Source organism: Phascolarctos cinereus, unplaced genomic scaffold (assembly GCF_003287225.1).
Source record: "Phascolarctos cinereus isolate Bilbo 61053 unplaced genomic scaffold, phaCin_HiC Scaffold_9;HRSCAF=440, whole genome shotgun sequence".
Taxonomy (NCBI): Eukaryota; Metazoa; Chordata; class Mammalia; order Diprotodontia; family Phascolarctidae; genus Phascolarctos; species Phascolarctos cinereus.
In genome coordinates, this window is record NW_027556402.1 from 155,114,568 (window position 1) to 155,141,258 (window position 26,691).

Sequence of the window (26,691 nt, forward strand, 5' to 3'; positions counted from 1 at the left end):
TATAGTATAGTTTAGTCCTGCCCCATCCTCAACTCCACCGACCTTTATCCATGGGGTTTTCTTGGCAAAGATACTGAAGTGGTTTGCCACTTCCTTCTCCTGTGACTTGACCAAGGTCAAACAGTTAGGAAATCTGTGAGGCTGGATTTGAACTCTGATCTTCCTGATTCTAAGCCCACCTCTCTATCCATTGCCCCATCTGCCTCCAAGCACTCAACCTCTCTACAGGTAAAGTGAGGGACTGGACCAGATAAGAAAGATCCCTTTCAGTCCTAAACCTAGGATCTATGTTTTGGGCCATAAAGAGCATTTACAATCTAAACTTCCCTTTTCAAAGAAGCTGAGCCCCCTCCCCCCCAAAAAAGAACTTCAAGTTCACACAAAGTTCAGAGGAAGTATTCCAACACAGGTTGGAATCTCTTACCGTAAACCCAATGGCCTTTCTACCAGATTCTCCTCTCCTCCTACCCTCTTGTTTCTCTTCTCCTGCCCAGTTCCTCCTCCTGGCCTATTTCTCTTCTTTGCCCTCCTCCTCTTCCTCCCGCTGTTCCTCCTGCTTTCCCCTTCCTCCTCTCTTCTTCCTACCCTGCCCCTCCTCCTCTCTTCCTTATGCCCTGCTCCTCCTCCTCTCTTCTTTATGCCCTGCCCCTTCCTCCTCTCTTCCTCCCGCCCTGCTCCTCCTCTTCCTCCTCTCTTCCTCCTGCCCTGCTCCTCCTCTTCCTCCTCCCCTTCTCTCTTCCTCCTGCCTCGCTCCTCCTCTCTTCCTTCTGCCCCGCTTCTCCTCCCCCTCCTCCTCTCCTCCTTCTCCCCTGCTCCTCCTCTTCCTCCTCTTTCGGCCCTGCCCCTTCTTCTTCCTCCTGCCCTGCTCCTCCTCTTCCTCCTCTCTTCCTCCCCTTCTCCTCTCTTCCTCCTGCCTCGCTTTTCCTCTTCTCCTCCTCCTCCTCTCTTCCTTCTGCCCCGCCCCTTCTCCTTCCTCCCCTCCTCCTCCTCCTCTCTGTCCCTCTTCCTCCAGTCCTCCACAGGAACCCCGGGTAAGACCACTCCGGAAGCAGTGGCAGCTCGGTGACCACCACCTGTAACCCTCCATCAGCAATGACAGCCCTGAAGTCCCCACACTTCCAGGGTGCGCCTGCACGGCCTCCCTTCCCGGGCCCCCCCCCTCGAGCACTTACCACGGCGCCCGCCCCTTGAGGGCCGTTTGGGGCTGGATCCGCCATGAGGGAGAAGCACTCGAGAGGGAGACCCTGCGGCGGAAGAGAGGAGAGTGATGGGGCCGGAGGCGGCCAGGGCAGGCCCGCTCCTTCCGACTCAGAACCCCCCCACCGGCCCCGCCCGCGACTGCCCCCGCGCCCCCTTCCCCCGGCGGCTGCCCCGCCCCCTCAGGCGCCTCCCGCCCCCGCGGCCCCCGCGGCCCCCGCGGTCCAGGGGATCCAGGCCGAAGGGTCTCCCAAGAGCCCAGGCCCCGGCGGAAATACCTGCTCCGCGCCCACTGTCAGGTTCGTGCGCACGGCGGGATGCGGGGCGGCGAAGGTGGCTCCGAGTGCCCAGGGAGGCCCGCTCTCCGCTCCGGCCAGCCGGCAGCACCTCCAACCTCCGCAGCCGCAGAACCTCGGGGACCCGGAAGTGGTTCCATTACTTCCGGGGATGGGTTTTCGGGGCGAGGCGATCCCGGAGGCATGCCCGGAAGCGTAGTTTGCGCTTTGGACCCGCTGCTGGGGAGCTCCGGGGGGAGGGTGAAGGTTAGGGTTAAATTCTGGGCTGCAGGCGGGATTTGCCTACCTCGACAAACTGATTCCCCCTTAGCGCCTCTCCGTCCCGGAAACGGATCTTGGGCTCAAACATCTAGAGCGGGTAGAGGTCGTGTTACAGATAAGGAAATTGAAGCCGAGAGGCGGAGTGAGTGTCCACAGGTACACCATTGGCAGTGAGGATTTGAACTCACGTCCTCCGATTCTAAATCCTTCGCTTTTTTCCCCACTGTTCCCCACTGCTTTCCTCAACGGTTCTGTCCTAACTTGAACCAAGTTACGGCAGACCTATCCTGGCCGCCAACGCGAGGTGTGGGAAAGCAGGCCCTGCCAGAGAAATGGGAGTGCCCAGCGGTCCGGGTGGTGGGTCCGGGTGTTTGCATAAGGGGCACAGACCAGTTTCACAGTCTGCCCGTTTTTCCATTGCCCTCCTAGCAGACCCCAGAAATCTTAAGATAGAAGAATAAAATTTAAGTGCTGGAGGGATCTTTGGAGGTCATGTAGGCAAATTCTTTGTTTTACAGATGTGAAGACTGAGGCCGGGAGAGCCTCAGAGATTTACCCATGGTCATTCAGGTAATAAGTACCAGAGGTGGGACTAAGCCCAGACCCTCTGACTCCAACACCTTTCTGGGAGGCACTGCTGATGCTTGAACTGGGCATCAGAACTGTGCATTGATCCTGGCTCTCAGAACCAGCTGTGCTGGGTTATTTCCCCATTTGTAACATAAGGAAGGATGACTTTTAAGTTTCTCTTATAATTCTAAAATGTCTGACAAAACATTTGTAGCAGAGCTGATGATGATCTCTTGTGTGTGCCAGGGTTATGGGTTCTTGCCAACCTCACTTGCTGGGCATTCCTTTTCTTTCTCTGCTTCACTTGCTTACTCAGGATCATAGGATTTAAGAATGGAAGGAAGCACCGGGATTTCCATTCTATAGATGAGTCCCAGAAAAATGAAGTGACTCCTTGTTCTACTCTCGTGTGTGACTAATCAGCCAGTCCGTCAACAAGTATTTATTTTGTGCCAGATACTCTGCTCAGTGCTGGAGATATTAATACAATGAATGAAACAACTATTCACAATAAGGGTGCATTCTGGTGGGGGGAGGGGAGTTATGGAGAGACGAGTACATGTAAAAAGATTTAGCATAAATATAAAGTCAACAAATATGATTCTCTATGAAATCGTTAAATACAAGGTAGTTTGGTAGGGAGGGCAATTGGGAGGAAGAGAAAAGGCTTCATGCAGATGGTGTTTGAGCTGCCTCTTACACAAACCCCAATTACGAGAAGAAAGGCAAGGAAGGAGTGCATTCCAGGCAGTGTCCTGTGCCAAGTAACAGAAGGAAGGGCAGTTGGGTCGGATGACAGAGCGTGAGAGGAGGGGTAATGTGCAGTGAGGCTAGAAAGATTGTTTGGGGCCAGACTGCATAAGGCTCTAAAAAGTATGCAGGGGGGTTTCTATTTTATCCCTTAGATGCAAGAGAAGTCCCTAGAGTTGGTTGAACAGGGGAGTCACATGGTCAAATCTATACTTAAGGAAAATTACTTTGGAAGCTTAGTGGTAGATGGACTGGAGTGGGGTGAGACTTGAGGCAGAAGGACCAATGAGGCTGTCACAGTAATCTAGGTGAGAGGCATCATGGGCCTTAACTGAGGTGGTAGCCTTGGAAAGAAGGAAATAGAGTGAGATAGAAAAGATATGTGAGTAGAAAAAACAAGATTTGGGGACTGATTGGCTGTGTGAGAAGGTGGTAGCAGTAGCCATCAGAGTCGTGGATGAGAGTAGGAAGCAGTTATAGCAGGAGAAGAGAGAGAGTCACCCTAAAGCAGCAGCAACTTTGGGGAGCATTAGCCCCTCACGGCAGAGACAAGTACTGGCTAGGGACTGTGGAAAGGTACTGACCCTCAGAGCCCAACAGAGAGCTACACCTGAGGGGAACTTCATGAGTATCCATGAAAGGAAGAAAGGGATTTCCAAGGGCAAGAATTGGGAGGCACTCCTTTGTCATAAGAGTTTTATATGTATATGCCTTTCCAGGGATATTGTTTGTGCAAGGGGAGAGTGTATCTTCAGTTTGGGGGTAATATTTTGTATCAGCTGTTTTTACTAAACTTTCTTAGTAAATCCCTTTTCTCAAAGGTAATTGATGTTTACAGGCTAACTGTAATTAGGATGTACTCTGATGGGAGCTATAGTACTAGGAACCCCATACCCTCCTGGTTAAAACTTAAGATGTGAGGAGCCAAATGGGGAAGTGGCCCCAGAGAAAGTATAACACATGTAGCAACTGCTTCTCTGGGTAATCAGCTCACCAATGGTCTATAGTTAATAAAACTTTATTAAGCAACTCCTGTGTGTCAGGCACTGTGCTAAGCTCTGGGATTATGAATAAGAAAAAGAAAGTCAGTCCCTACCCTCTAGGAGCTTACAATCTAATGGAAGAAGACCACACACAAAAAGAAACTGAAAAGATGTAGAGAGGAGGAAGGAGGAGAAGATACCTGACTCTGGGCAGAGTGGAAAAGTCAGAGAGAAGTAGCAAAGTAGAAAGACAGTTCCTGCCCTCAAGGAGCTTACAATCTAATGGAGGGAGATAACACAGCAAAAGGAAGCTGAAGGGGTGGGAGTGGTGTGGAGAGAAGATGCCCAACTCAGGACATGTTGAAATGCCCTGAGTCAGAGAAATGCAGCCGAATGAGAAATGAGAAGTGTGAGCAGAGCTTTCTCCTTAAATGGAGGTTTGGATTCATGACCCCACTCTCTAATCAGAGGGAAAGAGAGTGGTAATTAGGCAGAGTACCAGGGCTGGTGAGAGTTTAATGAATGCTGAGGTTTGCGCAGTAATGAGCTTCCTGGGGCTTCATAGTCTCAGAGTAGTGTAGGCAGGTGAGAAATGAAGAGATGATCTCAGCTGAGGTCCTCCTTAAATATCCTTAAGTTCAAGTGGAGATAGTCCTGGAATTAGGCACCGCATCATTAAATTTCAGAAGCCTTTTTCCGTTACCTTGGAAAAGTCACTTCCTTTTTTGGAGGGGTCTAGTTTCCTCCTCTGAAAGAAGGAATTGAACTGCTTGCACCAGAAGTGTCCAATATGCACCTGTGGGCCACATGTGGCCCACAACACTCCCAAGTGTGACCAGAACTATATTAAAATGTAGCTCTTATCTGATTTGAATGTATTGATGTATTAACAAAAAAAAAAAAGAAATGTATGTATGTGGTTTTCAAAGTTAATATGTAGTCCACAGGAATCTTTATGTACAGTTTGGCTGCCCTGTTTCTATTTGACATTGACACCACTGGCCTAGATGACCTATAATATCCTTTCTAGCACTAACATGAATTTGGGGGGGCAGAGGGTTAGTGTCTAGTTATATGGAATTATCAGTAAAAGGGAAGTTACCAAATAGTCTGATTCTCTTGGGGAGGGAGCCTCCCTAGCAATAGCCTTGTGATTTCTTGAACAGGGGAGACCCTGCATGGTAGTGTCTGCCTCTGCATCCAAATTGCTTTTAGTGCAATTGTAGCTTAGCAAAACTACTCACCCTTCCGTAATTACATCCCGATCTCCCCCATCTTTCTGCTTTTTCTTGTTTCCCCCCACACCTGATGTGGATTTCTTCTCCAATGCTAAAATTTTTCAAAAGCGCAAAACAGATGCTGCCTCCCTGTAGAGTCTTCCCTTACTCTTCCAGCTGGGAAAAAAAATCTCTTCATTATTGAATTTCTTATATCACTTTGTTTTGACCTTTCACATGCACCTTTCATATTCTAATTTTTGTTATATAAATTTGTGTGTGGGTGTGTGTGTCTGTAGCATATAGGTCCTGGCTGGGGGGAGGGAGGGGACACAGAATTTGTGAGCTCAGCAATCAACTATAGTCCCATCTTCCACCTCAGTACCTCTATTAATCCCCTGCAAGGTGGCCTGGACAACAGGGACTGTGAGACTCAGCTTTGTATTTCTAGGATCTGGCAGAGAGCACATAGTCAGAGATTTAAAGAGGAGTATTGATGGAAAATGTTAAGAAACTAGAAACAGGAAGAAAGGCAAGAGGGAGAGGACTCCAAATAAAGAGATAAAGTGACTTATTCTTTCTTACCTACTTCAAACAGGAGCTTGCCATGTATACTCTGTCAGAGAGCTGGCCTGCTGTATTATTTGGAGAGAGTCCCTCAAACTCATATCCTTACAATGCTGCAAAGAATAAACATAGTGTCCTAGAAAGAATGCTGGAATGGGAATCAGCAATATCCTCTATGCAAATCCTGATTCTGACTATGGGCAAACAACCTCTCTGAGCTTTGGATTCCTCCTTTGTAGAAACAGGAATAACACTACCTGTAACACCTGCCTACTAGGTTGATGTGAAGATCAGATGAAATCACTAATTAAAGCACTCGGAAAATCATAAAGTACTTTAAAGTGTCTAAAGACATTAGGGAAGGTTATTGCATTCCAAACCTAGTCCTTACACTACCTGGGAACATAAGCAAACTGCTACCATTTGGAAATGATGTGATGCTTTAATTAGAAAATCCTAGAGAATGAATGGAAAAAAAACACTTCATACTGAGAAAATTAATAAGTTCAGCAAAGTAGCAGTATACAAAACAAATCTCCCCTCCCCCAGGCAACAGCATTTCTATATATTACTAGTAAAAATTAAAAGGAAAAAGATGGCCATTCAGTAGATCAGTTAGCATTCATTAGCACCCACTACGCAGTAGACAGATGCTATATCCTGAAGACAGAAAGGCAAAAGAGTCTTTTCCCTCCTGGAGTTTATGGTATGTTAGGGATGCACATCCATGTGTAGAAGATACATAAAAGACTGGTGATACAAGGTAACCTTGAGGGAATGTCAAGGGAAAGCTGAGGGAACCAGGAAAAGCCATTGGTAGAAGTACTTGGCCTTGAAGCAAAACTGATCAGTGAGGAAGCTAGGACAATAGTACAGTAGATAGGAGGGGCTATGCAGAATTCTAGATTCTTAAAATCTAGTCACTGCTTAGATTCTTAAAATCTAGCCACAACTCAGATTCTTAGAATCTAGCTAATAGCTCACTAATGTTCAGACTGCTTAAGAGTCTGCCCAATATAACGGATGTTCTAATAAATCTTGTTTTGGCTGAAAAAAAATTTGTATAAGAAAACAATAAAATGCATAAAGAGGTAGAAGAGAGTGAATTCCAGGCACAAGGGATAACCAGTGCAAAGGCATGAAGTTAGGAGTTAAAGAAGGTCTGTTAGACTAAACTCTAAGGTGGCCAGTAGAAAGAAGCAAGAGGGCAGAGCTCAGAAGCCTTACTAGAGCTACATATATAGATCTGGGAATCATCTGCATAGACATGATCATTGAACCTAGGGGAGATAATGAGATCACCAAGTGACATGGAATAGAGGGAGAACAGCCTAGAACAGGGCCTTGGGGGATATCTACGGTTGGTAGGCATAATCTGAATGAAAATCCAGCAATGGAGATTGGAAGTGAGTATTTAGGTAGGAGAATAAGAGTAAAGCAGTATCATGAAAACCCAGAGAGGAGAGAGTATCCAGGAGGGGGAAATGACCAATAATATCAAATGCTGCAGAGCTAGGGAGCATGACATGCATGATGATTCATGAAGCAGACTGAGAAGCAGTGGTCAGAGAGGTAGGAGGAGAACAGAGACAGAGGAAAGAGAAGAGAGAGAGAGGAGTGTCATGAGAAACCCAGAGAGGAGAAAGTAGCTAGGCAGAAAGAAAGAAATCGGGCAGCAGTTAAAGGCTGCAGAGGGTACAAGAATGATGAAGATTGAGCAAAATGTTATATCTGTCTATTAAGGGGGCATTGGTAACTGGAGAGAGCAGTTCCTGCTGAATTAAGAAGTTGGAAGTCAGATTTAACAGGGTTACAAAGAAAATGAGAGGAAGTGGAGGCAATGAACATAGACAATGCAGCTACAATACTAAGAGCTATGGATTGGTCCAAAAGTCTTTGTATCAAACATCTCAATCAATCAAGTTTGACATCTATAATGTGTAGGTAATGAGCACCAATCTAGTAATGTCCCACCTCTCTACCTAGAGTAAGGAAATGTGTTTATAAGAGCTTCTTAATAAAGAGTTTCTAGGTACGGATGATTGAATGAATGAATTAAAAAAAAATTATTAGGATGTGCCCAGTGCTAGAAAAATAAAAACAAAAGTGAGGACAGGCCCTGCATTCAATGAGTTTGCATTTCAATAGAGGGAGAAACACAGATTGACATGGAGTAAGAAGATGGAAGTCATATAAGTGACAGTGACAGTCCAGTCTCAGTTATTTGCACTGGTACTGGGTGGCTGGGGAAGGATATTTTGGTATGGAGAATTACTGGGATTGTGAGTGGAGCCATAGCAAAGTAAACTGACATACCTTTTCCAGGAGTAATGACCAAATTGATTTGATTATGCTTCCAGAACTGGAAAGGGAGAGAATATTAGAAAAAGGGATACTTAAAATAGCAGCTGGTGAGGTAGCTAAGGCATGAATTGAAATATGGGCGGGGTGGGTTCCAACTGGAGTCTGGCCTAGATGTAATGAGGGACGGAGGCAACCACCAACCCAGTACAGCACAGGTATCAAAGTACCTGATTATATGCAATTTGAACAAGAAGAGGAGAAAGAGAGTTGTACTTTGTTATGAAAAATAGAAATTGTTATACAGATCTCTTCATAGTCACCTCTCAGACTTCTCAGGCAAGCCCACTAGGAAAAAAAAAAAAAGACCAGCAATCAGATCCCTAAACTTCAAAGCCACCCATTACAACCAAGTAAGACAATATCCCAGAAGACTGAAGAACTCAGCAGAGAAAAAGACTAGGAGTAAATATATTTAGCATTTCTTTGCCTTACTGTGTCTTTTCATTTTCTAATTAATTGGAGGTTAGATGTAAGGTCTAGTTCTGCAGAATTGGACTATGGTTTCTATCCATGTATTTACTATAAAAAAATCTAAATTAAAAAAATTTATAGGGGGCAGCTAGGTGGCACAGTGGATAGAGTTCCAGCCTTGGAGTCAGAAGAATCTGAGTTCAAATCGGGCCTGAGACACTTGATGCTTACTAGCTGTGTGACCCTGGGTAAATCACTTAACCCTGATTACCTCACCCCCCCAAAAAAATTATAAACTGTGGATTTTGTTAGTAAAATCTTGGAGGGAATCAGAGGTGGGCAGGTGTTTATATGTGTTAGAGTATGTCTCTGACGATTCCAAAGTGTTGATTTTTGCAGTACTTATCATTTCTCTATTATCTACCTAGTTTTTCTTCTTCTGGGGCAGATAACTGAGAGTGGCCTATTATTGTCACTTACCCGGTTTTAATTTTCTCATTCCTTTCAATCACTAAGCAATTCATGTTTATGAAATGATGAGTACAGTAGTTGTCATTCTATCAATATTTTTCAGAATGTAAAATTCAATATGAATCATATAATACTTTAGTATAATTTATTGGTTTCTTATATGTACATTCATGGGGCAGTTTTAAAAATAATTAGAATACCCTTGTCATCAATATCATTGTCAACCTCATTATTGAAATAATAAGCATGTATTGATCACTAACAATATAAGTAATTAACAAATTATAAAAATAGTCATGAAGCCTGTCCAGTGGGATTGTAATAGAAACATAAAATGTTTTTTATAGCTTTTAAAAAGGTAAATTTGTGGGATAACACAATAATAGTGGATAACATTTTTGTTGATCATACTTGCTTTTGTGCCCCCAAATTTGATAGGGATATGGAAAATGGAGAAAGTCATAAAAATTATTAGAAGTTTAGAAATAAGGGACTAGTATTATTTAATCTGAAGAAGAGAAATTTAAGAGATTTAGTGAAAACAAGAACTAGTGTAGGGTAACCTGCACTTTTCCCAGGGCACCAAAATTTAGAGGCTGCTAAAAGCACTTATACTCCTTCAGAAGCATAGAAACAACTGACTTTAACATTTTGTTAGCAAGAATAATTAGTTAAAATAGGAGGCTACCAGTTGGCCTTTTCCCCTCCTCTCCCCACTGAGGTGAACTTCCCTCTCTTGCCCAGGCCCTGCCTTGCTCTACCTTAGTGTCTTGGTGTCTCTGTTTCCCCCAGCCAAGTGATATCGTTGTGTCTTGTCTTTAAAAGTTGATCAATGAGCATGTTTCGTGCTGCTTGCACTAGGTGACAAAATTGTTAGTTAAGGCTCTAAATTTAATAACTTTTCAAGTATATCAAGATGTATTTCTAGAATCCAGTTGGCTATCATAAAATAAGTCAGCTGTTTTCCATCCTTCCCTGAAGACTGAAAAAAAGAAAACCTTCAGCAGGGCTATATGTATGGTGTATGGCTCAATGAATGTTGATAGAGAAAAATACAAACTAGTGTGAATGACTTAGATTAGCTAGAAAGAGAAATATCCTGCATTGCTTAACAGTACCATGAGTTGCTAAATTCAGATGATAGAATCTCCTTCTTGGTAAAACTGTATATTAAAGGACATTCCTAGGAATGCAATATAGCATTTGAAAAACTTTTTAAAAAATAAGGCCCAGAAATAGCTGGATGTTTCTAGAAATCCAGCATTGATACTATTATTTTGAATGAAAAGTATTATTCATCTGTTCAGTACAATGATTTTTAAAAGCTTGAGATTTGATTTTTTGCATCAAAAAATAAATATTTTGTTTTAAAGATTCAAAGTTGGATTTTAAATACTAGTAAAAACAATTTTCCTTGGTGCCTTTCCTTACTTGGCAAGGTGGTAAGTTAGGCATTTTAGAGAAGCATGACACTGCTTTCACATTACTAAAAATGTACAGTAATGTCACAGTGACCTGAAAGAAAATTAATGTGCCTCCTTAAGCACCCAATTTACTGGAAGGTAGTGATTCAAATATTAGATAGACAAAAGACCAGTATTAATGCATCTCCAATTTTAAATCTTAGAAAAGCCAAAACACAAAAATCCATGTGAATATAATTACATGATAAAAATATGGATATAGTTATCTGCTAACCTGGTAAGTGTCCATAGGTAATGAAAGATTAATAATTATTATAGTTAATTGAACAGACATCAGTGGGAACAGACTTCCTCAGTTCCAAAAAGCTCTGAAACAGCTAGGCATGGTAGTATAACCTTGTAATTCCTCCTCCTGGGAGAGTTTGAGGCTGGTGGGTCACTTGAGTTAGAGAATTCTGAGCTGCAGTAAGGTTCAAGGTAATAGAATGTAAGCCCAATAATACCCAAGATAATTGGGTAAGCCCAATACCAATATGACAAGCCCCTGGGAATAGGAATGGAGAATGACCACGTCCCCTAAGGAGGGGCAAAACAGCTCAGGTCAGAAAAAGTGGAGCAGATTAAAATTCTGTGATGAGCAGGACTGATATTGGACCCATGAGTGGTCACCGAACTGCCTGCCTCGATGAAATAGAGACCTATTCTCCAAAAAAAAAAAAAAAAGGGACTTGTCAGCACATTAGGAAATGTAATAATTTTATTTCGATCTTCTCTTGCTAGTAATCCAATGCTGCATTAACCATAGTTCAAAAATCTTGAAGAGTCATCTATATGTATTCAACATAAGACTCTTCCCAGGTCATAAATATATGAACTAATATTTACTGAGGCATTGTCAGTAGTGAAATATCATTAATAGCAGGTTATTTACCATAATATGACCACTGGAAAATTTACATACATTGGTGGATGGAAAACTTTGGCAAATTTTCTACCTATGAATATTTCAAAGTGTTTGTGAAAAATTTATCATCTTCCACTACTGATAGATTTGGTTGTCAATTACCAGGATTTATGCCATCTAGTGATAAGTTTTAAGTCAATTATACTAATGAAAAATGATCCATCCTGCAGTATATGCTTGAGGTGGATTGTCAGAAACTGTCACCAGAAAAAATATGTTTTTATTTAAGGACATTTATAACAGTATTCCCTTGACAAATGCTAGTGAGATGGTTCTGACTTGATGCCTTGATTATATGTATGCTTCCTACTATGATTCACTTTTGTTTCTTTGTTTTCTTATAGAAATAACCCTGCACAACATACTAAAATAACAGGGAATTATGCATGGAAGCTATCAGTAAATTAATTCTATTTGAATTGACTGTAATATGGAATATTTATTTTAATTATGATAATCCAGCATGAGAGGTCATATGCTTATTAGCCTTAAGGCCCTGTGAGGAAATAAGAATGCTTATAGGTAGCGCCTACTTTACTATTGAAGAGAACCATTATATTTAGGAAGCACAACTAGGTTTAGAGTAGTTTTCCATCAACCATCTAATTTGTGTGTCCCAAGAACACCAAGATTCCTTAGCAAAATGCTGCCTCTTTGCTCAGGGTCTTGAGGACAAACCCAGACATAAGGCTACCACTTTTTTTTCTGAATGAGAAGGTGACTTCCTGTCTGCATCATAGCTATGCCTGGGAAGAGTCCCAAACGTCTTTTTTCGGTCTTTGGGGCGTTAACGTTGGGCTGGCTGCAGAACCTAGCATGAACTCAACTCCTGGATGCCCCAAAAACCTGGGTGCCTAGATGCATTGATAGCTTACTCTCCTAACTTTTTGAAACTCATAAGGTAGAAGACTTCAGATTCTTCATCTGAAATGAATGAATGAACACTGAGGAAAGCAAGGAACTCTGCCTCTGTTCATGGGCCACATCTCTGCTTCTGAGGGACAGGGCCCAAGACCTCTCCCCTTGTAACATTGTTTCTTGCTAGATACCATCAGTGGAGTCAAACCAGGAGTAGAGGTCCAAACAAGAGAGAGAAAGACTAAGGTTAACTAATGCCTTTTGAGGTGCCTTCCAGTTCTGGTTTGGCAACTGCAGCCAATCATTTACCACATGGTTAACAGACCAGATGTACGTGTCTTCATGACCATCTTGGAAGCAGGCTCCCTAGTCTCTTCTATGTCAGGAATTGAATCAGCAGCATTCTGTACACGAGCAGGTCCCCATTACAAAAATATGAATACCTTGTGCTTCATAGAAAACTGCACAAAGAAAGAAAGAAAGGACTTTTAGACCCCACAGTAACAGGACTTGTGAAATATTTTTGTCACATGTATTATTTACACATACACACACATATATTTTGCATAAACATATTCTGTATGAAATGTGTATGTCATATATATGTATATCATTCATGTGTATATGTGTGCATGTGTATACACATGTGCACATACATGTACGTATATACATTTACACCATACACATATATGTACGTATGTATAATGCAAGTCCACCCTTAGAACCAAGGTAGCAACTATTTTCTGGAAACCCAATACTGACCCATTATTTTTGTTTCTTAGATTTCCACAGTTTCTCTTCCATTTGTCATCTTTATATTCACTCTGTGCCACCTTAGGACTGAACCTTACTAGTGCCTATCTGGATTATTTCAGTAACCTCCCAATAGGTTTTCCTACCTATGTGTTCTATCCTTTCCAATCTATCCTTCACTCTGCTTTCAGACTAATCTTCTTATGCATATCTCTGGTCCTGACACTCTTTGCCTCAAGATCAATTCAATTCCACAAGCCTGTATTAGGTGCCTGCTATGCCCAAGGTTCTGTCTATGCTAGATGATAAAAGAGAATATAGAGGATACAAAGAGAAAATAGTCTCTTCCCTCAAAAAGCTTACATTCTACTGGAGAGAGACAGGCTCTACACAGATGGGTAAATAAAAATATATACAAAGTACTTTCAAAAGGGAGAGAGTACTAGTAACTGCATTTAGCAGTTGGTAACCTCAGAGGGAACAGTCTGAGTTGAATCATGTGTTGGAAGCCTGGTGTCAAGGCACTGAGAAGTAAATGGTGAGGAGATGAAACTAATGTGTACAAACAACCCTTTCTAGAACTCTGACCATGAAAGGGAAAAGAACACAGGATGGTAGTTGAAGGGATATCAGGCTCAAGTGAAAGATTTTTAAGGATGAGAGAGACCTGGGTATGTTTATAAGCAGCAAAGAATGAATCAGTGAATAAGCAGAGATTGAAGATAAGAGAAAGAGAGGGAAAGCTCCAGAGGGTAAGTGTCTAGAGGAGCTAGTATTAGATGGCATCAAGACTACAGTGGAGGGGCAACTAGGTGGCACTGTGAATAGGGCACTGGCCCTGGAGTCAGGAGGACCTGACTTCAAATGTGGCCTCAGACACATAACACTTACTAGCTGTGTGACCCTGGGCAAGTCACTTAACCCCAATTGCCTTGCAAAAAAAAAAGCATATCTAAGACTACAGTGGCAAGGAGAAGTGCCACCTCTTCTGAAAAGACTTGAGCAAAGGAGGAGAGAGTAAGGAATGCTTCAAGAAGTGATCCAGCCAAGTAAAACTCATACTCCTTAACCTGGTGTTCAAAGCCCTCCATAATCTAGCACTGCTAGACCTACCAAAATCAAAACCAAAATGAAACAAAAAGGCACAACATGATACATCAGCAAAAGCAATCCATGCTATCATTTCCATGACACATAGCCTTTGCCATTCCCCAGTTTATCCCTATTCCATCTGGTTTAGATAATGGTTAAATCCTAGTATTATTTTACTTCAGTTTCTTCATAGAGCCTTACTGGCCAGCTAGCAACTCAGTTGTGCCCCTAACATTGTTCCAACCAAAATGGACTACCCATTTACAAAATCCCACCTTTTCCTACCTTCTCCATGCCTTTGTTCTTACTGGGTATGAATGTTTATTGATTTGATTGCAGTGGGGTTTGTCAGAATTCCTTCCCTCCACCGCATTAATTTGGTGCCCCACAGAGAGTGATGGAAAGTTCTTTGACTTGTAATGACACTGAAAGTCTATTGTACTGTACCACCAATCAGTCAATAAACATTTATCAATCACCAGCTATGTGCCAAGCACTGTGCTAAGTGTTGGAATATGAAGAAAGGCAAAATACAGTCAGTCCCTCTCTCAAGGAGCTCACGCTCTAATGGGAGAGACAGCATGCAAACAGTTATGTACAATCAAGATATAAACAGTATAAACTGGAAATAAAAGAGAAAAAGAATTAGCATTAAGGGGAATCAGAAAAGCTTTCTTGGAGAAGGTGGGATTTTAGCTGACATTTGAAGGAAGCCAGGAAAGCCAAAAGACAGAGATGGGGAGGGAGAGAATTCCAGGCATGGAAGACATCCAGAGAAAATGCCCAGAGCTGAGAAAGGGAATGTTTTGTTCCAGGAACAGCAAAGAGATGAGTGTCATCTCACTGCAGAATATTTCAGGGTGAGTCCTGTTTAACACTACATTTTTTCCTTAGGAGTTTTTTTTTTAATTTTTGGTACACCATGCTCAAGTCTTACTCGTAATGTTTTCAACAGAGATTTTCCCTAAACAAAAAGCAAGCCCTATAAATCAGTTGGAATTAAGTGTTATATTCAGATATTTGTTAGTTTTTCAGTCTTATAGTTTGAATTACGATTAAATACCGAGTGAATTTACTTATGTGTCTTCTGCCTTTGTGCCTAAGAATTTTTCCCCAGATATTAAGAAAGGAAAGGGTTTGTTCAATATATGATAACATATAGCTATGATTTAGGGCTGGCAAAGTAAACCATGACAAGCAGACTGAAGCAAAGAATTGGGTGGTTGTGTTGTTTTATTTAATCCCAAATAATAAAGCACATATTTGCCGCCCTATGTGGCTCATTGCCATAAGAGATGTTAGCAAAGTAGTTACAGGTGCATAAAAAGATGACAGATTCCAAACCAGCTATCAAATTATTTGCAGATATCGCTTGGAAATCAAATATTCATGACGACATCTGTATCAATAGAATATCATTTAAATAGGGCAGGAAATTAGTTCTGCGAATCAAATCAAGAAAGGCAGTGTCTCAGAAATACAATGTCAGTTTGAGACACTCATATGAAAGTCTGAAAAGTCTAGGAAGCATCTCAGAAATCACACTGCCTTGAAAAAGTATCAAAGATTCATACGGAGTTTTTAACCTTCACCTCTCACTCCAATTATTTCCAAGACAAAAGCATTCCTTTGCATCCCATCTTAAGACAAAAGATACCCCCTGTTGGCTCATAGGGGGGGGAAAACTCATGAAAGCCCTTGAGACCCGGTTCAAGTTCTTTTGTGTACAAATAACCTTCCTGTGCAAACACTGAAGGCAGGAGGCCCAAACTAGTGAGGTGATATGCAGAATGAGTGAGTTGGGACTGAGTTATGAGATCCCAGACAGTAGTCATTGAACAGTGAATGAAAGGGAATGTAGACAACTCTGTAAAGAAAAATCTGTTTGAGAAAATGTATTGTAGTATTCATTTCTTTAGCAATATGTTGTGTGGGAGGTGTTTTGGGAGAGGAAATCCTCTTTCCAATAGAATTATTGCTTAATGTATTAAAATTCAGCATAGAAAAATAGGAATTGCACATTGTAATGGAAGTTATTTTGATTGTCTTAACCTAATTGTAAGTTAATATTGGTCCATGTGTTGAAATGCCTTTTGGATGGTTATGAGTGGCAATAATACAGCATCTTTATTACTGCTATTACAATATAGTTGGCAGTGTAACCCCAGAGATAGTAATAGATTTACATGGGAAAAAAAACCCTGAATTTCTTTAACCCAAGGGAAGGGGAAAGCTTAAAGAACACTCTCTTATTGGGTATCCCCTGGCTTTGTCAGATTAATTAGTCTATTAACTATTAGCTCCCATTTGCACTTACTCACTCTGAGGCTTCATTTTCATTAAGCAGATGTCTTATGTTAGTTCCAAGCTTTGTTGACCCTGTATCATTTTATTTTGCCTATGCAACATGCTATGAAATAAATGTTCTTGAAGCAAAATTATGTAGCATAGCACCAAACCTGGGTGAGATCTTTCCCTAGGATGCCAGTCCTCTCTCTAATGGCAGTTATCATCCCTTCCCTTTCCTGGCAGTCTTCTTCCCTCTCACATGGCTGCCACCCTCAAAGTCCCATTGTAATGCTCCTCTTCAGGGTCAACTCCTATTGTAATTTGGGCCAGATTCTTTCTGGGCCACCTCTTTTCCAGCCACTTCTTTTCCCAGTTTGAGTACACACACACATGTCTCTGAAAGAAACCTCCCCTTCTCCTGTGCCCCAACTGAATGTGTTTCAAGGTTTCCTTGGTCTGAAAAATACGATAGCCATGTTCTGAGAATCTCAGACTCTCCATCAATCACATTGGGCACCCATGTATAGTGTATAGAAGTTCCATCAATAATAGAGCTTTCAGAGCAGACAGTATTTGGTGAGGACATCTGTTAATATCACTGCAAAGCTCCTGAATCCTCTCATATATCTTCCTAGCCTTCTGCTGTCTGGATAGCTGCAGGGAGGGGAAGAGGAGGAGACACATTCATGCTAACTCCTGAGCTGACTCCTAAAATCACCTGAGAAGAACATTCCTCAGCACCCACTTCAACAAAGAGCTTGGGTTGACTGTTTGTAGTAGTGTTCTTAGTTCTGGAGCTGTGGGTGCTGTATATCGCTAGCTAGTGACCTAAGGATTTCATCTTGACCAGGGAATCCCTTTTAAGTCTCATCCCCTGCATTAATGGTCCAGTGGTCTTGTTACACAAAGACTCACCCAGAAGTAAGACCAGAGTGGCACCTCGTAGTATGGTAAAATCTCCATCCTTTGAATGATCATTTCTTCCCTGAGGTGGAGGAAAACCTGTAGCATTGATTCTATTTGTAGATAGAGTGAAAGAAAATTCATCCCACTCTAGCCAGACCCCTTCTACCTGTCAGCACTAGAGTTGGGAATTTCTCCCAAAGTAACTTTTCCTGCTTGTTCAGGGGTTGGGATGGCAACCCCAATTAGGTGTTGAATATGAATAATCAAATCACCTAATGATAAATATATGTTATCACACATCATCCAAAATAAAGCTGAGTTCTCTTTAGCTATACTTAAGTATGTATGCTCTGGGGAAACATCACTGAGTCAAGGGATTTCTTTGGACTAACAGTGATAGAAGCTTATATTAATATAGTGCATTGCATTTGTTTACCTCCATCATTTCATTTGATCAACAGCCCTGTTAGTGAAGATATCCACCTGTTTTACAAATGAAGAAACTGAGATCAAGAGAAGTGATGGAGGAGGAAATTCAATTCAGATTTTGTCTCCAAATCCATCATACTTTCTACTACAATATGTTATTGACACAATTTTTTTTTTAAAAATGGCCAGGTTTTTTATTATTTTTATAGTTGGTATGCATGCTATTATAATGAGCTAAAAACCCAGTGTAATGTTTCTTCTGTTCTTTTATGTATTCCCCTCTTTCAAGTGTCAATATACAGCAGATAGAAAATCCACCAATCTTGTAACAAGAAATTTCCATCATCAATTTCCATCCATTACCAGTTTACCTAGAATCATTTTCTTGAAGACCACTCAATTACAATCATTTTCATATGATTAAAAGTATCTAACAAGAAATAAAAAAGGAGTAGTATCATTAGATGAATACTGTACATTATACTGTACATGATAAAGTGATTCTTGATGAAAGCTTTTCCATTGTGAATAGCTTTGTCATCTCTCTGGCATTAGTTATTAGTGGACTATAATAACATCCTATCTTAAAGGCATTTTGTGTGTAGTATTCTCAAAAGAGGGCAGAAACTTACTAGGAGCTAGAAATACTCCCTCCTCCCAAATCTCCCCCCAAAAGCATTTTCATGCTTTTCATCTATTCTTTTGAAAATGAAAAGCCAATGCCATGTAATCACGATTTCCTGGGACCCTGAAAGACCAGTAAAAGAGGCACTTTGATACCCACTGAATAGAAATACAGTAGCATTTTGGATTAGGTCTGTTCAGAGTATTCTGTATACTTATTTTCTCATATCACATTTTTCAAAGGGTTTTTTTGTATTCGAAAAATCCAGACACAGTCTGATTTCAACCCTGTATGTGGTTCTGGGTGAATGTTAATATCAAGTATTTTTCTTTCCTTGTTTTAAAAAATAAAAATTGTGTTGTAAAGACCCATATTAATTTAATTAAGAGCCCAAACTGAGCCCAAACTCATAAATTAATAGATTATAAGAAAAAACTATTTGGGTATAAAATTAAAAGCTTATTTTTCCCTTAATTTTTTTTCTTAGAGCATTATCAGCTGTGGTTTTTTCCTATAATTTAGAGATAAATTCATTCAGAGCTCAACAGCATTAAATACTTTCCCCTCCACGCTAAGCTCTTGGCACCTCTATTCATTTCTCCACTTATTTTTACTGGCTTATGTCTTGTTTTTATTTGTCCTATTTTATATGTATTTTTAGCTTCATATGCCATCTCAAGTCTCCTCACCAGAACTGGTCACCAATGGGTTTTTTTGTTTTGTTTTTTGTTACTGTTCCTCATAAAATTGTCTATTTTCCTTTAAAAAAATCCTATAGTCTTACAAAAGAATATTATAAAAATCACAGACAATTTTATTGTATCATATATGGCAAGGAACAAATTAACATTATTAATATGATTATAATTCAGTAATTCAAAATAAATATATTAAAACATTTTCCTAAAGTGGACAAGTTAAATGGCATGTTCTTCCATGTGAGTGGGTTACATATCCACCAGGGGGCAGACCACTCATTGAAAGTAAGATGGGAAGAATATGAATTAATAGCACAGACCATTTAAAAAAAAAATCTCATTTTAAATTTGTTTCAGCCTTCAACCTCAAAAAACCTTTTTGCCAGAGAGTCACACAGATAGCAGTATTGGCACCTCGTCTTTCTTCTTCCAGAGCAGACAAAAAAAGACAAACAACAAGTATAGGAAATCCACAAACTGAATAAAGAATTCCTAGATAATCAGTACTAGGCTCTACAAATCCCACAATAGTCAGGAGATATCCTAGATCAAGGGCTTTTCACCTAGGATCTGCAGACCCCCAAACCTGGCAAGGAGGTTACAACCTATTAGAAAGAGTAAGGCATCTACCCAAGTGAGCATGACACTGGGTTGAATGTAGCAAAGGAAGGGGCCTAGATAAAGTGCTATAAGAAATATGAAAAGGGAGAATAAATGTACTATCCCTAGTTATGTTGTATTTCAGAATATGGCTACTATTGTATTTTTCTGCTTTCTTCATTTTCACCTCAAAGTACTCAGTTCTTTAGCAAATCATTTTTTAAGTCAGTGGTTCTTAACGTTTTTTATGTCACGGACCCCTTTGGCAGCCTGGAGAAGCCTCTGGACACCTTCTCAGAATAATGGTTTGTTACTTACGTTCAGGGAAGCAGAAATGTTTGGTTTTGTTTTTCACCTTTGTATCTTCAACACCATGTGTATGTTTTTTAGTAGTGATATCAATTCAAATTTTGTTCTTGATAAAATTTTTTCAAGACTCAACTGCAACATAACAAATGTTTGTTGCCGAGATATAAGTTAAATGGAAGTAACAGAGTGTGAGCTCCTTGAGGGCAAGGACTTTGTTTGCCTTTGTATCCCCAGCAGCTAGTACAATGCCAGGCACATAGTAGATGCTTAACAAACATCTGTTGACTGATTGATTTAATACATCGCACCTACAGTATTCAAAAGTCCTTTAGTGGGAATATTGTGTCTTCTGTTTATTTTTTTAGCTTAAAAATGTAGAGTTTTTTGTTGTTTCTTTTCTTTGAATGTAGATAATTTCCCCCCAAGTATCATATCCTCTATGCAGCCTTGCTTATGACAAAAACATTTTAGCAACACCAGTCTTCACAACAACTAAATCTGTCTGTGTGTAGTACAGTTCACATGTATAATCCCCACATTTCTGCTGAGAGAAGAAAGGTATGTTTCCTTATCAGTTCTTCAGGACCAAAATTGTTTGTTACAAATTCACCAGAGTTCAATTTCTTTTATTACTGTGTTCATTCATGTTACTGTAGATGTATCTGTTCTCTCAATTTTGCTTTCTTTGCTCTGTTTTATTTTATACAAGTCTTCCATGGTTTTGTGAATTCTTCGTATTGTTTCTTAATTTTTGAATAATATTCCATTAAATTCATATGCCAAAATTTGTTCAGCCATTTCCCGATCTATGGATTTTGTTTCCAGTGTTTTGTTATCACAAAGAGTACTGCTATGAATATTTTGCTGTACATAGGACCTTTCTTTTGTTTATCTCCTTGCCCATTACTGGGATTTCTGGGTCAAAGTATGCAAACAGTTTAGTGACTTTTTGTGAGCAATTCCAAATTGTTTCCCATAATAATTAAACCAATTGACAACTCCACCAAGAATTACTGGTGTGCCTGACTTCCCATAGCCCCTCTAACATTGACTCTTCCCATTTTTTATCATTTTACCAACTTGAGGGGTATGAAAATGAAACCTCAGAGATGTTATAATTTGCATTTATCTTGTTATTAGTGATCTGGAGCAATCATTCATGTGCTTGTCCTACTGTCTACTTTCAAAGATGTTCATACTGTCATTGTCAAAACAAGACAGCAATGTTATTTTCTGAACTTGTCAAGAAACAAATCGTGTAGGCTCTAGGGCTAACTCTTCCAATAGTGGCTGTAGAGATTCTACAGGAGTTCTCTTCAATTCAGAGAAATTCATACCATATTTTGTTCATCCAAAAATCAAAAATGATAGAATGATACCTATTTGAATCCAAGGTGAACTGTTCAATGTCACAGTAATATGAGTCTGTGCTTCAATCACTGAAGCCAAAGAAGCCAAAGTTGATCAGCTCTATGAGAACCTACAGTATCTTCTAGTGTCTAGAGACACTAGAGATTATATAGTTTAACCCCTTCATATTACAAAGGGAGAAACTGAGGTAAACTATTTTTAATACTTTAAATTCTGTCATTTAATGTTACTTGGGCAGACTTCTGGAAACAGGAAATGTATACACTAGGACCGAACTTGATTTTTGGATGAACAAAATATGGTACGAATTTCTCTTGCCCATAGTAGTATATGTAATGATCACCTGAATTCCTGTCCATTTAACTTCACTGATACCCAAGATGTCAATGTTTAATCTTTCCATCTCCTATTTGACCACATCCAGCTTACCTTGGTTCATAGAACTGACATTCCAGACTTTTATGCAATATTGAGCTTTATCACATTGGACTTTCCTTTTGTCATCAGACACATCTGTAGCTGAGCTTCCTTTCGACTTTGGCTCAGCCACTTCATTGGAGCTACTTGTAGTTGTCCTCTGCTCTTCTGCAGTAGCATGTTGGACACCTTCCTACCTGAGGGGCTTATCTTCAGTGTCATATCTTTTGTCATTTTAATACTGTCCATGGGTTTTCTTGGCAAAGATACTGGAGTGGTTTACCATTTCCTCCTCCAGTAGATCACCTTTTGTCAGAACTCTCCACTATGACCTGTCCGTCTTGGGTAAACCTACATGACATAGCTCCTAGTTTCATTGGGCTACCCAAGATCAGAAGGCTGTGATCCAGGAGGGGATATTCTATGTAGAGCGTTGATAAGCTGGAGAACATCCACAAGAAGACAACCAGAATGCCAAAGAGCATCAGACTCTGCCATTAAAGGACTGGTTGAAGGAACCGCTGGAGTTTAACTTGAATAAGAGAAGAGAAGAAGAGAAAACTCAAGGCCAATATATGTGTAGGTGTCAGTTATGGTTAGACTGGACAGCCACTTTGGTCCTTCCCAACTCTGAAATTCTGTGATTCTATAATTGTCTATCTTACTTTAAAAAATCTTATAGTCTTACATATACAACCTTCAACCTCAAAAATCCTTTTGCCAGAGATTTACACAAATAGCAGTATTGGCACCCATCTTTTTTCTTCCAGAATATAGACACAAAGAGGAAAAACAGCGAGTATGGGAAGTCTACAAACTGGATAAGGAAGAGCAGTCAAACAGGTTATTTGGCATTGAATAGAGAAAACATCCAGTTAACTGACTATATATGCTTTACCTTTCAACTATTTACTCTCTGATTCTTTCTTCTTAAGTTACCCATTAGCCAGTCATATTATACTGTAGGGTACAACTGGCCGCAACCAAATTGATTAGAGGTAATGCTTTACTCAAGAAATGGTAGAGTGAGGGCCGGATTTTACTAGAGTGAGCTTATAAGAAGAAACTTCCTGAGGAGCTCCACACTATCTTATGGTGAGACGGGGGACTCTTTATGATGGACCTGCTCCCTTATGCCTTTCTAATTGTTAGTTCCATCAAAAGTTTCCATAAGCTTAACTGAAAGAAGGCTATTAAAACCATCATTCTCTTTACTTTGTCTCTCCCAAGCTAAAGATTGTGGTCCAGGGTGCTTTCTTCTACCACTATATGGCAGAAGAGTCAGTTATAGGACAAATGAAATGGAAGTTGTAGCATCAACCTGAGGTCAAAACCAGGAATCAAAGGGGATTTGCAAGGTAAAATGACTGCCAGAACAGCAGTACCAAATACCATACAGACTGGTCTGACTACATGAAAGCTATTAAACTCAATTTTGGCTGTTGTAGTTTAGGAAGGACATTGGTAAACCAATTGGTAAATCCAAAGAAGAACAACCAGAATGGCAAGGAGTGTTGAGTTTCTGCAGTGAGAGGATTAACTGGAAAAAAAAGTTTTTTTAAGGGGCAATTTAACTCTTATATGAGTTACCATGAACATGGTAAAGGAAGAGTCGATGATTGATTAAATATCTGATAATGTCTCATCAAGATTCTTTTGTGAGAGTATGTTAGAATAACAATCTTAGATCAGTACCGACCTCAGAAACCTAGGATGATTGCCCCATTTTCCATAACATATCCAAACTCTTTGACCTAGAATTTAAGGTTTGCCATCATATTGTAGCAATGTAGCTCCTTACTTATTTTATCTTGTCTCTGGTAATTGATTTTTCCTAATTCCAATCCTTTGTTCATGCTGCTTTCCCCTTAAATGTAGTGCTCTCTCTTCCATATTGCCATGTTCTATTTATACAGCATGGCTGTAGTGGTCCTGGCTCCAGTCCCCAGGGACCCACATAATCAGGAAGGAAGGAACTAATGAATGTAGGAAGTGCTGGAGGAGTTTGGGGTGGGAGAATTTTATCAGCTTTATGTTTATTGTCTAGAAAAAGCCAAAGGAATTTCGATAGGCACAGAGGAATATACTGAGGGGAGTTTCAAGTGAGTGAGGAAATAAATATGCATTTGGTTGACTCATTTGTTCTGTGAAGAGGGCAAATACATTGGCATACAACATCTCCCCAAGCCTCAGTAGGAAAATGGAACCGGTTTGCAGATGTGGAGTTGGTCTTGGTACATGTCCTTTGGAAAACAAAACTAAAGAACAATGGGTTTGGGGGCAAAAGATCTTGTTTTGCATCCCAGCGCTGTCACTTACTACTTTGTGACTTTGAACCCACTTCAGCTTATTGGGCCTTGGTCTCTTCATCTGTTTCTGGCAGATAGTAAATATTAATAAATAAATGTTGATTGATTGGTCTGTAAGATGGAGGGGGTTGACTCAATGACTTCTAAGGTCCCTTCCAACACAAAATCTATAATCTAGATATTGAGGTAAAGTAAAGCTCACTCAGACTTTGTACTGTTTCCCTCCCCAACTCTGTCTACAATTTACATTTGGATTCATTTCAATTCAATAAACATTTATTTGTCAAGAGCCTGCCATAGATGAGGAAACTGAGGCAGACTTACCTAAGGCTACATAGCTAGTAAGTATCTGAGAACAGATTTGATCATGCTCTATCCACTATCGCACCTTGTATCATTGGTCTTCTGGAATTATGATTGGTCATTGTACTGATCATAGTTTTTAAGTCTTTCAAAGTTATTTGTCTTTACAAGGTTATCTGTTATTGTATAAATTGTTCTCCTGGCCCTGCTCACTTCACTCTGCATCAGTTCATTACAAGCCTAGCTAGATTGCTGTCAATCCATCTCTTGCATCATTTCTCATGGTCCAATAGAATTTGATGCTATTCTTATTCTATAATTTGCTTAGCTGTTCCAGATACCTATAGAAAGCTTGCAAGAACCCTTGTGATCTCCCCAGCTGTAAATGTTAGTTCCCTTTTGGAATTACTTTGTAGCTACTTATCTGCATACCAGTTTGTATCCCCTCTAAGTAAGAGGGAAGTAATTCTTATTTTCTCATACAAAATACAGAAGTAGAGACTATAAATGGATGGAATCTATACTGAAATATAGAATAGAGAGTAAATCTGAATTAAAGTGTTGATCAGATTCCATTCAAATGAACAGAATCAGGTGCAATAGTTCTTATGCAGTCATCACCTGAGATCATCACCTCCTTATTTGTGAAAGCTATCCCTCACCGAAGCAACCTGTTTAGTTAATTAATTGGCCTGTTGTCCCAAAACTAGTCTGTTAGACAACTGCAGTGTATTTTAGAATACCTTGGATAATGGTAAAATATAGGTTCTGTCAAGAATCCAGCTACATGCAGTGTGACTTCTTTGAAATTGAGGGTTAGGCATGGCTGACCCTTCCTGCTACTCAGTTAAAAGAGAGAGAGAAAGACAGTGACAGAGACAGAGTATAAACCCAGCAAAAACCTTGTAACCTTCAGTTTGTCTCCCAGGTACCCAGTTTTGTGGGCTTTTGTAGACTTCTCCAGAGCTTTAATTCTCCATTTCAAAATGTTCCTCCTTCTTTTGTTCTATTCAACCAGAAATATTTCTTTTGATATATTGACTGGACCCAAGTTGCATTTCTGCTTCTACCTGTTCCCTTGACATTTTGGGGTCTCTAGTCCCCATTCTCTTCCTTTCACCCTGTTGGATCTCTGTGTACCCTGACTTCAGATTTACGGCAGTTCTTGAAACTTGCTTCAAGTACAGAAATTCTGAATATGGCATTGCTTTCCCCATCTTTGTTGCCTGTGTTTCCCTTTGAGAATGTGTTTTTCTCCTTTCCTTTGCAAAAGAAGAAGGTCAAGAATACACTTAAATTAACCCAGAGAGAGCTCTGAGCCTAGATTCTGGAAGACCTGAGTTCAAATTTGGCCTTAGAAGCTTACTATGTGAACCTGGACAAGTCACTTAACTTTTGCCTCAGTTTCCACATCTGAAAAATGTTATAATAATAGCACCATCTTTCCAGGGCTGTTGTGAGGATCAAATGAAAAATATTTCTAAAGCACTTTATAAACATTAAAACACTATACAAATGCTAGTTGTTATTATTATTATTATTGAGAAGCCAATTTAAAAAAAAACTTTTTATTTCTTAAATGAATTTTGACTCTTGTCAAGTCACAGATCTGTAGGCCATCCAGCTGGGTTAGTACCCAGTTCCATTATAGCTTAAAAGTTACCCCCAAGTTCTTCTGTTCTGTGTCAACCCTCCTCTTTTCAGACAGGCTCGCTGTCCTGGATGTGACCAGTCCAAGAAACCTAAAGAGAATGAACATGTTCCTCCCCTTTTGGAAGATAAAGACCAGAAGTACAAAAGTTTTGGGAAGACAACAATGGAACCTGTCAACTAGACTAGGTGATGCTGAAACTAATGAAAGCTCTATGGAAGAAGATGAAACATCCAGAGAAGAGAAAACCAAGCCAGAAAAATACAAGTATAATGGAAGTGACACTAATTGTACAGAGAAACCTTGAAATGCACGTGCACATGCCATCCAGAGAAATTCCCAGCTAAATGGCGACAAACACAAAAGCCTGGACAATTTGCTCCAGCATAGTGCACAACCAGATTCCTCAGGGGAAGGGGAAAAAAACCCACCAACAACCCAGGTTTCAATGTAGTGGGAGCCCCCCATAAGTTTAGATCTGATGCCTTAGGAGGATTACTGGGAAACATTCCCCCCACCCCAGCTAATCTGTTGGTTGGTCGTAAGAGTGATTGAGTACCTTTTTTTTTTTTTGGCCATTAAATAAAGGGAATGTTTCAAATTGAA

General features: G+C 40.3%; 2 protein-coding genes across 3 annotated transcripts in view; one reads left to right on the plus strand and one right to left on the minus strand.

Moving 5' to 3' along the window:
- TMEM33 (transmembrane protein 33) overlaps positions 1-1,558 on the minus strand; it is a 20,885-nt gene extending 19,327 nt beyond the window's left edge. Inside the window, exons 1-2 of one of the 2 annotated variants that reach the window (XM_020990910.2) lie at positions 1,476-1,558; positions 1,173-1,244 (exon numbers count right to left, since the gene is read on the minus strand). In XM_020990910.2, coding sequence (XP_020846569.1) covers positions 1,173-1,217 — 45 coding nt within the window. In that variant the 5' untranslated portion in view covers positions 1,218-1,244; positions 1,476-1,558. Of the gene's footprint in view, positions 1-424; positions 524-1,172; positions 1,245-1,475 lie in introns of those variants that run through there. The other variant, XM_078148576.1, reaches the window with a different exon arrangement.
- Positions 1,216-26,691, plus strand: LOC110211545 (uncharacterized). The gene is made up of 3 exons (XM_020990946.2): positions 1,216-1,226; positions 1,313-1,910; positions 26,143-26,691. Exons 1-3 carry the CDS (start codon positions 1,216-1,218, stop codon positions 26,266-26,268), a joined length of 735 nt encoding a protein of 244 aa, XP_020846605.2. The 3' UTR covers positions 26,269-26,691.

Coding starts and splice junctions, on each gene's coding strand:
- LOC110211545 (XM_020990946.2), top strand. Junction 1,911..26,142: donor GGCGGAGTGAGTGTCCACAG/GTACACCATTGG, acceptor CTTTTCAGACAG/GCTCGCTGTCCTGGATGTGA.